The sequence below is a fragment of the Quercus lobata genome, chromosome 10, assembly GCF_001633185.2.
Source record: "Quercus lobata isolate SW786 chromosome 10, ValleyOak3.0 Primary Assembly, whole genome shotgun sequence".
Classification (NCBI taxonomy): Eukaryota; Viridiplantae; Streptophyta; class Magnoliopsida; order Fagales; family Fagaceae; genus Quercus; species Quercus lobata.
In genome coordinates this window covers 17,211,153-17,223,849 of record NC_044913.1, presented here as the reverse complement: position 1 = coordinate 17,223,849, position 12,697 = coordinate 17,211,153, and the positions used below count along the sequence as shown (strand labels likewise).

Below are 12,697 nucleotides of genomic sequence, written 5' to 3'. Positions count from 1 at the left end.
AACTTTTACTTGTAAAATGTCCATCATATGCAAGGATGTAGTATATGTGAGATAGAGATCTTATTTTAGCATAATTTAAGTATATGAGTGTGAAACTATTTTCTGGAAATTTGAATCTCAACCCTTATACCCCTCTTTTAAAATATTGTACTTGTAAAATGTCCATCACACGCAAAAATGCCTGATGGTATAAGCACTTCCAAATAGCAAAAAGTTTCAAATAATTATGGATTTGTCAAGAAAAAACACAAAACTAAAGATTTAGCACTATTCAAGTGTAAAATGAGCTAATTTGCATATGAATTTAAAAGAAAAGATTTGGCTCGAATGCAATGTCCTGTGCACCGGACCTGGTAAGATGCTACCATAAAATTGTCACGCGTTTGCATCCTATCATGTCCAGATGCACTAGACACAAGCCTTTTCCTAAAAGAAAATGAAGGTTTTTTGGTATAAAATTTTCCTTTGTTGTAAATACTACTATCCTAAATTTATTTTTTTAGATGAATTACCCTTAATTTTAAAGAAGTCTAAATTAAAAGACAAGCTTTTATAAATAAGTAATAAAAATGGGTGGAGGACTTTTTAACATTCTTTTAACCATTTCGACTAATTTATTACATTCTAAAAAACAGATCTCAACTAAGGGGCTCTGTGCTTAGTGCCGGATTAGGGTTCATTTAATGAAAAAAATCTTGAACGAATCTCAGCATCGCACGAATACAAGATAGAATTGCCGACTAAATTAATAAAGTGGCCCCCACAAAGCATATATAAATTTAGGATTTGGATCCGGTGTAATTATTGGACCGTGAAAATTACTAGTATATTGGTGTGAGATGAAAAAGTCAAAAAAGGTACATAAAAAAAGTAAATAGTTGAAATGTTTTATTTATTTTTTATTTAATGGCTAAGATTAAAAATAATTTTCTTTTTAATCTCACCATTGATTTAATATTACATGATGTCATGGGCCTGGATCTAAATCTATAAATTTCTTTTTATTTTTCTCTTTTGGCTTCTTACAAGAGGCATATATAAATAGGATAAAATTTAGTTATAAAATTGGTAATATTATTAAATGTGTTTTTATTAAATGTGAATTTTAACAAATCCACAACTGGATTACATATTATTCTTATATCCTCCATACTTGCAAAGTTTCAAGAAAATTAAAGATTAATAGTTATGTTATCAATAAATTGTTTAAATTATAAGTTTTTGTAACTTAAAATTATGCATAAAATATAATTTTATAAATCATATAGTAAATAATATCTAATTGGCACAAAATTTGACGTGTATTAAGAGTATAAAGAATATGCAATCTAGTGGTTAGATTTTTCTAAATACGTAGTAATGTTAATGATATTGAGTAAAGTTGTAACCGATTTTATAGCTAAACTTTGTCATTTTCATTTTCTTTCTTTTTTTTTTTATATAAAAAAAATAGTAAAGTAAGGGTTTTCTAAAAACTACAAAATTGGTCCAGTTCTAATAAAAGCTGAATTAAAAATAGAAATATATATGTATATATGTATATTTTGTATAATATCAAGTTAAACCAATTTTAGTTAATACTTAATAGTTAATACACAATTCATACAAATGTCAAATAATTTAAAACTAGTTTATGACGAATTTGAAAACCCTAAATTTTTTTTTTTTTGGAAGGAATAAATCTAAAAGAATCAAACAAAAACTGGAATTTTGTAGAAGAATGTAGTCTCATTTTGAATAAAAAATTACAAGATGAAAAACAATTAAAACCAATTATATTGTTTTTGGTTGGCCTGGTTTTGTGGTCGGTCAAACACGCTAGGTGAAGATATTATTATTATTATTATTATTATTATTATTATTATTATTATTATTATTATTTGATTTGAATTAACCAAAGAAAATATCCTTCAAGCTTTCTTTTATTTATTTATTTATTTTTTAGAAAATGTTCCAGTTCTTTTTTTTTTTCTTTTTCCTTTTTTCTTTTTTGAGGTGACAAAATGCTTCACTTCTATTTGATTCTACTGTAAGATATATAGGTAAACTATAATGGGTCAAAGCAGCTAAGAAATATTCAAGCACTGAAAAGAGCCAATCATATCAAAGTAATTATGTCATCATAATCAAAAAGAGATGTGATAAATAAATATATCAACCATCTTTCAAAAATAAAATCTCTCTCTATTTTTTTTTTTTTTGTTAATTTCTCGAGGGAATACTTTTCACAATAATGTATCATAGAGATAGAGAGAGGTGGTAAAAACAAAAAAAACAAAAAAACAAAAGGTAAATCAACAAGTATCAAAACATTTTTTCCTTTTAATTTATTTCAACAAGCCAAACTAATGCAATGTTGTACACTATAATGTCTCATAATTGTAAAGCTATTTGCCATGTGCCTTAATTCGTAAAAATTGATATTTTACGCATTTGGATCATGTCCACGTTTGGATGTTTTGCATTTCAGCCTTTTTTTTTTTTTTGGACCAATGCTTGGTACACTGTTCATGGGACATGAACAGTGCATCAAGGCATATGAACAATGTTTTTTAGTGTGAACAATAACCAAAAATTATTTTTTTATTATTTTCAGTTTTCAGCAGAATAAACAGTATCCAAACGCCCCCTACATAAATCAATATGTTAAGCATTTCGGATGTAAAAATTAGGCCCAAAGTTTGGTCCTTTATGCATCTTTAGATGGATGGCCCATTGGTTTAGATTTTGGAGCAGCAGTTTATATAGAATTTTCGGTGCAAATAAAATTAAAGAAACATGGAAAATATTGAAAAGGCAATTTGGAGTATGACAAAATAATCTCCATTAGGATACAAACTATTTGGAAAGGCATCTTATACCAAAAATTTGAAGCAACTCTTCCACATGAAAAGGTTGACAGTAAAATATTTAAGACAGAAAGTTATGCTCGAAGTAGAAAGCACTAATATTTGCTCCTACAAATATTCAAATGATTGTATTAATGTAACGGATGTTCTCAATGTGTTTTGGGAAAAAAAAAAAAAAAAACCAATTGAGATGCCCAAAGCACATGAAAGAAATCTTAGTCTGTAGTCTGTACTGAAGGAATTGACAGCCTGAGTTGGCTTTTCCATGTAGAGGATCACTCCGTTTGACTCAGCCCAAATGGGTAGCTTTTGTTTGAAGGAAAGTTATTCAAGACTCCTCTCACATGATATTATTGGATGATCACTTGAGTTGTGCCTTAATTTAACACAGAATTTCTGACAAATTTTCATCAAAATTTCACTCAACATCTTCTTATTAGAGGTGAATTTTGAGAATTTCACCATTAGATTACATCTTCTTCTTATATTTTACATGCTTACAAAATTTTTAAAAAATTAAAGATCATTAACCATGCTATTAATAAATTGTTTAAATTGCTAGTTTTTGTAGTTTAAAATTATGTATAAAATATAAACTTATAGATCATACCGTATATAATATCCAATTGACATAATTTGACATGTGTATTAAGAGTGTAAAGAATATACAATTCAACGGTTAGATTTTTAAAATATGTAGTAATGTTTATTTTATTAAATAAAGGTGTTTAGTCTATAATTAATTTTGTAGCTAAATTTTCTCATTTCACTAAATAATGCCAATGGCTCATGCCAAGTATTATGATTATTCCAATGAATTATGGGAGAAAAAAAGGGGGGGAATTAGGACTTCCTGCAATGTTAGCACTTGTTATCACAATGAAAATGACTGAGAGAGAGAAACCTTAGACTGAGAAGCAAATTTTGCTGCTGTCTCCAGTTCCTGCATAGTCAATAGCCTGGTTGAGGGGCAAAATTTTGTATTTGCAGAAGTCTCAATGGCTTCTAAGTCTGTTGATCTTAAGGAAAAGTGGGTTTTAGTAGCCTCTATGGTTCTGTCAATAAATACTGATCTTGGCAGGTAATCCTTCATACGGCATATGAATTCCAAATGACCCCTTGCCTAAACCAAAAATAGATAGGCATAATCATCATAACAAGTGGCTAATAAGAGAGAAAAGAGAAGGGGGGTTTTTTTCGGGGGGGGGGGGGGGGGGGGGTGGTTTATTAAAGGGAGGAAGGAATAGGAGTAAAGGAAACGCCAAAATATCCACAACATTAGAGACAACAGACCATCATGAAGAGTTCCTTCCCCGTTGCCCCCCATGTATTGGTATTGACTTTTCAAAATAGTGCTATATTAGTAGCACCATATATGCAAACAATTTTTATATTGAATGAGATAAATAGATAAATCCCTATTTGAAAAGATGGATGTTAAAGATCTATTACAAACCAAACTATATGTGTCAACATCACATGTTTTACTTTTACCTGTTCATTTGACTCACCACTGGCTATGTTTACATTAATTGGAAACACCATGTGTTTATATCTAAAACCAATGATGAAGCAGATACTGCTTTGAGAATGGATGTATCAAAAGAAAGGACAAAATATATATAATTGGAGAAGTCATTAACATACCAGTCGATATTCAGGAACTCTTGCAGGAAGTTTCAGGTTAGCCATGTTCCGGACCTCATAGTCCCATAAAAAAGATGTGTGGTGGATCCACCGGTTTTTAGTAATTGACTGAGCATTCCCACCAAATTTGCGGTCACCAAATACATAATCTGAAACCAGATGAGAACAAATGGTATTAATTTACAGCTTTACTTATTCCTCCATTAGAATCTCAGGTCACATATAAAACCAAAAAGGAGAATATGTGGTAAGTGTCAAATAGTTTCAAAAAGGTAAACAAACAAGCATTCAGAGAGATATGAGGGATGCAATTATAGTTAAAGAAATTGCTATCCATAACAAAGTTGTCACATTTTGACCACGGAATAGTTGTTAAAACAAAAACTCAGGAAAAAGGTATGGTAGTTAAAATCAACACTTTACATGCACAGAAAGGTTCATTCCTTCATTTAAGGTTTTTTTTGCCCCCAAGAGTTCTATCATTAAAGTTAGAAGCATGGCATTGTGCTTTTGGACTGGTGATAATAATACTTATCGAGTGTGGCCATGCATCTAATCCTTAAATTGCTGGACCTTGGGAACTGATGGACTGTCTCATTTCAAATCTATTATGTAACTAACAAACGGTTTAACAACAGCAAATAGGAACTTCTGCTTACAAAATGTGTGCCACACTCAGTAGGGTACAATTTCATGATTGAGATATATATATTTTTTTTATTCATGTCCCATTTCCACATTTGTGCTGCCCATTCATATGTCCATTTTAACAAATCAGGAAGTATTAACACTGAAACATTGTTTTTACACAGTAAACCAGTGCAAAACCATTTTAACCAACTGTTCAGATTTCAAACACAGAACCAAGTGCCACCGCAGCAGGTGGATGAGCGGTGGGTACGATCTTTTACCTCACCCATTGCCAAGTTCAAATTCCCACTACACTCATGTTGCAGTGGAGTGGTACCTACTATTGGGTGCAGTGGCCAGACCCTTCTCAGGGATGCCTTCCTAGGGAAGTGAGGAGGGGGTGCCATCCCCCCACCCCCACCCATTTTTCTTGAATCAAAAAACAAAAAAATTAAGTAACCATATTCATTGAGAGACTCTGAATTTGAGTCCCAGTTAAGACAAGTTTATGTTTGGTCTTGAAAGTAGGAAATTATCTTAAATATAATTTGACATATTCACACATGCTCGTGCACACATCCCACACATACCCACCTTAAAGCATAGATATAGAGTTTATTCATTATACTGGTCCCTTTTGATATGGGATTGGGATACTCAAACATCAAACAATATCTATAATAGGGATGAATTCTTATGTAAATACTAAATAGTCAGCAAGAGAATACCACATTTGATAGCTGACAATATACCATGCCCTCAAAATGGATCAAGCCAGGCCCTTTGTGAATAACCAGTTGTCCAATAAGTGCCATAGAAAAGAGAAAGCAGTTCCATTTCATGGAAATAAGATAAATGAAAATGCAGTTCAAAATGGTATATCCCAATAAGATCATCAGAAGAAAAGAAGAATCAAATTGGAATATCCACTTGTAATATCATAAACCAGAAGCTCTCTATTAGTGAAAATAGTATCATTAAGTCAAGGGTTAAACACAGTTACCATTTTCACGAAGGTGGAAATCCCCAATTCCTTGGAAAACTTTGTTGTACAATGCGCCACTCCAAGACATAATAGGCTGAGGATATGGTTGTACGCCAGCAACAGCATCTTTGTTGCATATGAAAGTGACAAATATTGTGCCAGGATCAACAAGGACAGTACCTCCCCCGGTAAATCTTCTCACAACCGGAATCTGATCACATAACACAGATTCAATTTCGAGAAGTTCTGCAGGCTTCCTAAACAGATTATTCATATAATCCTTATGAGTTACTCATGTCCAACACAAAAATATAGAACCACAAGCCAAGGGAAAGAACAAGTCTGCAAAGCTTTAGGATTGCAGACATACTTTAACCAAGAAATACTCTCTCATACATTATCAAATTAGGAAAGTGACAGCTATAACAAATGATATAACTCAGAGGTTAATCCAATTTAGTGCACCCTGATCAAGCAACTACATTCATTTTTGAGCAATTTATTTCTTTATGGCCAGTTGTTAAAAATTCAAATCCCATAAACTCCACTCAACTAAGCCTTAATCCCAACTAAATCAGGGTCAGCTCCATGATATATTTTTTCATGATTCTAATGTCACATAGAAGATCATATAGCCACAAACTCCATCTCCCTGTTTTTCATATCCTTAATATTTCTACCCACGTTATAGAAGTCAATATGTCAACTCGCAAAATAATGTGTTAAGGTAGATTGTTAACCCAATTTTAGAACTTTATAAAGGACGAGGAAAAAAAAAAAAAAAAAAACTAACATATGTTTTGGACACCACCATTCAACTGGATAAAAAATGGCAAGGGGGGATGACTACCATGCCAACCCTACCTAGGCATTACCATAGTAGCTCTCCACCTGCTAAAGAACCCAATCGATAGGGGGCCCTAGACTCTTCCTAGGTTGATTGAGCCATAGTTTTTTTTCTTCTTCTAAGAAATGGGCAGGAGGTGGAGACCAAAGTGGCTTCCCTACCTCAGCGTGACTATAGTAGCATCCTACTCACTGGGATTGGACCTCATGAGACATAGATGTTATTCGGCACTAGTGGGCATTGAGCCAAGAGCGTGGAGATTTTTTCCCCAAGCACTTCCCATTGCAAGATTTGACCCTAGGACCTCCACCACCCAAACCACTTGGGAGTAAACCCAATGACCACTAGCCCACAACCCTCACTGGTGACTAAGCCATAGCTTGACCTCAAACCCAACCAGGATCCAATGCTTTCAAGCAGTGGTAATCAATAGTTCATTGAATTTCTAGAAAAACCTAAAGTCCATCCGATTATTTCAATACTAGAAATCAATGCAATAAATTTTTATTCATAAGTTTTACATGTGAATTCCTCAACTTCATACAGTCACAAAACAATTATTCAAAACATGTCAAATGCCACAAGCTTAAGCTAATACAAGATTCAACACAATTTTTAAACTTTAACAAAACACTAATATGAAGAAGAAGAAAAAAAAAAAAACACAGGAGTTGATAAAACAAAGTTTAAGGAAATACCCAGAAACGCCCATGACAATAGTAGGTTGATTGGTACCATCGTTAATGATGCACCAATTGTGGGACGATGTCCGAAGCAAACGCTCCTCTAGATGTAATTGCTGCAGAATTGGCACCCCTTTCAGCCTAACCAGATTCATCATTGGAACCCCAATTTTACCAGGAATTCCCATTTTGCCACCCTTCTCTCTACTTCTCTTGCAAACTCCACAACAGTCTCACAGAATTTCCTCTCTCTCTCTCTCTCTCACAAATTCTTTGTATTTTTTTTTGGTTTAAATTTTCTGGTTCAAAGTTTTTTTAAAATCAAAATCACAAGCCCAAAACCACAACAGCATCCACCATCCAAAACCCACCACAGCCTCTCCGATGACCACCACACCAGCGGCCCAGCCAAGAACACCGACCACACCGACTCAAGAATGACGCCCAAGAACGCCGACTCAATCCGATCTGAACGCCGACTCAAGAACTCCCTTGAAGCTTCGGTTTTTGAGATGAAAACGGAGAGCAGATGGGTTTCAAGCTTGGGTTTTTGGGTTCGGTCAGAGAGAAGGGAAGAGCTTGGGTTGAGCGAGAACCAGAAGTGAGTAGTACAAAGTTAAACCCAGAGAGAGTTTGGCACCCAATCAGATCATGCCACGATTTTTTTTCAATTTTTTTTTAACTGAAATGGTAACCTAGACATGTTTTCTCGGTCAAAAAATTTGTCTTATTAAAAAAAAAAAAATTCTGTATATACTAAAATCTAATTGGTATATTAACCTGATAATAAAAATATTTAGGATTGAATAAATTAACATCATAAGTTGAGATTCTTAGTATCTATGAAAAAGAAAAGGAAAAAAAAAAAAAAACAAATCTTTTAATTTTAGATAAATATTATATCTATAACATTTTCAACTTTCATAATAAATTCTAAATGTAAAGTTGTTACTAGTTACGACGAGTGGGTAAAGGAGTAAATTAAGTAGTAGATTTAAATTAAAACTAACAACAACTTACCACCTAGAATTTATTATAAAAATGTGTGAAATGTTCACTTTTCTTAGTTTCAAACATGTTTATAACTCCAACCAACTATGTCGCAATTACTTTCTCAAAAAAAAAAACTATGTTGCAATTAAAATGGTCATTCATTTATAGTTTTAGTAAAATTGAATTCAATATAACATTTTAAGAACATTCAAGTTAGTGAAGATACAACTTTGTAGGTACATTGTCCTTGACACTTTCATATTAACTTATTCTCTGAATTTATGTTTAAGGAATCAAATTACATGTTTAAATTGTATGTAGTTTGATTAATATCTTAATTTGATTTTTATTAACAATAAATTAATTGTTATTGTTTTCTTTATATTATGTAGAAAATAACACACTTTTTCTAAACAAATACATATATATATACACACACATACCAAATACCCAATTATGTTTTTGATTTTAAAAAAATATTATAAAAATATATTACCAAACACTTTTTTTTTTTTTTTTTGCATCATGAGCACTCAAAACACATGTTTTTAGTACGCTTTTTAGATCACATTTTTAAAATTAAAAAAAAAAAAAAAAAAAAACCCAAAACCACAGTACTCTTACCAAACAAACCCTTAATTATTATATTAAATTTGTATTACAATTAAATTAGTATATATTTGTTTATTAATTAAATTTTTATTAAAATCAATATAGATTGTAGCTAGATTCAGGGGCGGAGGGAAGGGGGGGCGAGGGGGGGCATGTGCCCCCTCTGAACTTTGAATTTTTTTTACTAATAATATTATAAGGACCTAAAATGCCTTATCTGCCCCCCCTTGACACAAAAGACAAAAAAAGAAAAAAAAAAATTATCAATTCACCGTACCTTTGCTCAGGAGACTTCTCCTCCTACTACAATTCTAATATATAATAAAACCAATGGGTCCCACTTAGTAATAGTTAAAAAAAAAAAAAAAAAAAAAATCTCAACATTAAATAGGATAGGAGTCTGAACACGCTAGATAGTAGCTTGATAAACTTAAAAAAAGAAAAAAAAAAAAAACATACAACTATAATATAAAACCATGGGTCTCACTTGGTAGTGATTAAAAAAAAAAAAAGATGTTTCATATCCATGAGTGACTTTGACAATGATCTTACTAGTTACAATAGCTATTGTTGAAAGCGCTTTTTCGGCAATGAACATAATTAAAAATCTATTACACAATTGAATAGGAGATCACTGAATGAATGATTATTTAGTCACATATATTGAGAAAGATATATTCAAGACTATTAAGTGTGAAGAAATCATGTAACGGTTTCAAAATATGAAAAATCGTCGAAGGCGATTGAGTAAAATAAGCTAGGTGTAAAAAATAAATTAAAATTTACATTTTATGTTAGATTCTGTATGACAATTACATTATCATATAGTAGTTCATTTATTTTGTTATTAATATTGATTAATTTTTTTAGATTAATTTTTTACTTTCAATCTTGTCTTTTAATTTTGCCCCTCCTGACCTAAATTCCTGGCTCCGCCACTGGCTAGATTGATCTTCCATTCAATTTTGTATTTTAAACTTGCTCCTTGAATTGAAATCTTGGCTATGCCATTGTCATTTTGTAACCCACTTCCATGTATCGTGTATGTTACCCAAAAATAAAATAAAAAATCCCATTAACAGGGCCAAATTGACAAGCCGGGTCATGCCCACTAAATTTTTTCAAGATATTCTATATAAGCTTTTCTTTAATAAATTGTAAAATGCCCAATTTTTCTTTCTTCTACAATAACTTTAATTTCAATTATTTAAATTTTGTATGTAACATAAAACTCAAAATAAAATGTCGTAGTATTGTAAAAAGAAAAAAGATAATGTTTCTCAATAATCGACATTTCATCTATGCCACCTTTTGTTTTTTAAAAGAACAAATAAATGCCCATTACAAATGGGAGAAGTGTAACTTTTTTATTTTTTATTTAAAAAAAAAAGTGAAAAAAAGAAGAAGAATAAGTGAAAATATTTTCATCAAGCCATCATATGTGGTTTGACCCCAAATATATAAAATGTAGCAAAATTATTTATTGGATTTGGTTAGTGGGAGAGGAGTAATTTCTAAAACCCAATTACATGAATTAGTATTATTAATAGGAAGGTGGCTAAAAAAGAAAAGGAGTGAAGGAATTGTGGCTCTCTAAACTTGGAAAGGGGATTTTAGACTAATATAAGGGGTATTTGTTTATTAGAGGGGGATACCTCTTTGCTTCTCCAATATATGCTGTCTTTTCATTAATATTTTTTTGATAACAGCTGTGAGAGATTGACTCTCAAAAAAGAGAGAAGATATCGGTATCTCTCTTCTGTGATTCTATGAAGTCACCACTTATTTTATATGAAAATTAAGAAAACTATATTGAATGCATGAATAATATGAATTCTTATTAATTTTAATGATTACAATTTGATAAAAATAAACATACATAGCTTTGTTTCCTAGTTTACAATCTGTTAGGACATATGTAATTCACTTGTTAGGAACGTATGTCACTATTTTATGTAATTGGCTAATCCTTTGACAAAACGCACTTTACTTGTATTTGGGTAAATCTAGGATGTGTTTAATGTTTTAAGAAACTTCGTTTCAAGTTCAAGTGTTAAAACCATGAAAGTCTGTCCAAGATTCAAGTGCAGAAAGTGCTGTTCATTAAAACTCAACAGCTAGCCATCTATCGAGCCTTGAAAAGCTGTTCTAGCCCGTGGCTCGATAGCAACTCAACAGATAGGCTTCTGTCGAGGTTTATGAAAAACAAAGTTTTAGGTCTGTTTTGACTCTAATCTGTGATTGTATGTTTGAGCTTTCTTTTCTCACAATTCTAGACATATAAAATGATTATTTTAAAGGTCGTCAAAGGTGGAGCAAGTTGCACAAGTGTTGAGCAAAGTTTGTTCAAGCAAATTGTGACCGAAGACAGAATTTGTCTTAGTTCATCTTCCTTGTGAAAAAGTTACTGTGTTTGTGCACTGTAGGATTTTGTAACCAAGGAACTTCTCGATTTTCATTGTGTGATGAACTGAAAAACTTTACAGCCAACAACCTTCTCTAGTTGGTGATTGAAGTTGCGTACTGAGATCTGCGTAATTGGTTAGTCACGTACTGGGAGCCGTGCATTATAAAGAGAGATTGTCACTACAGAATAAGTTCAATTGGGTATTGGGGTAAGGGTTCAATTGTAGGTTGGTATAAGGTACTGTGATTTCTTTACTTGTAATTGCTTGTTTTGATAATAATAGATTCTCGGGAGTGGTGACCTTAAAATCACTCGGTGGAGTTTTTGCCGTGTAGGTTTTCCCCATTCGTAAACAAATCATCGTGTCAATTTATTTTCCACTGCATTTAGTTTAATTGGTGATTTGTTTATGCTGCCACACATTTTGTATGTTAAATTGATTAATTAATAAATTTGGCTAATTAATCAATTAATTTATCACAAGAGGTCAATACATTCTTGACCTATCACAATCTAGTAAAAAAGTTACAAGGCTTTGTTTCCTAGTTACAATCTACTAAAAATAGAAAAGACAAGACACTATCTACGAACCTAGGATCTAGACATGGGCTAGATTACAGGATGGAAATGTATTAGATACCCATCCTGCCCGAACAAAGTTCGTTCTTCTAGACTCTAAATAATCAACTAAGTACCCATTAAACATACAATTATGATTTTGAATGCAACATGTGTTTGAATGATAGATCTAAAATAAAGTTAGGAAATAGATTTTATGAATCCATTCTTTTTAAAACATGAGGTTTTGAAAAATATTATAGATCTATTTTTTAGATTAGAGGGAAAATAATAGATTAAAGAAAACATTTCAGATTTGTTTTATTAGTAAAGGAAAATAATAGGTGTAAGGACTGAAATTGTATTGGTCCCAAAACCGGATTGGGTTCAAACGCTAACGGCCCAAACAATAAATTTGTAGAGTGTGGATTGAAGAACTAGATTTATCCCAGAAGAAAAACGGTTAGACTTAACGATTCAAGACGG

General features: G+C 31.9%; 1 protein-coding gene across 1 annotated transcript; it reads right to left on the bottom strand.

The window, feature by feature from the left end:
* Nucleotides 1–3,623: 3,623 nt before the first annotated feature.
* On the bottom strand, nt 3,624–8,290 carry LOC115963737 (lipoate--protein ligase 1-like). Its single transcript, XM_031082875.1, has 4 exons — nt 7,657–8,290; nt 6,130–6,368; nt 4,497–4,645; nt 3,624–3,972 (listed from the first exon to the last, which is right to left on the bottom strand). Exons 1-4 carry the CDS (start codon nt 7,827–7,829, stop codon nt 3,724–3,726), a joined length of 810 nt encoding a protein of 269 aa, XP_030938735.1. The 5' UTR covers nt 7,830–8,290; the 3' UTR covers nt 3,624–3,723.
* Between the last annotated feature and the right edge of the window lie 4,407 nt (nt 8,291–12,697).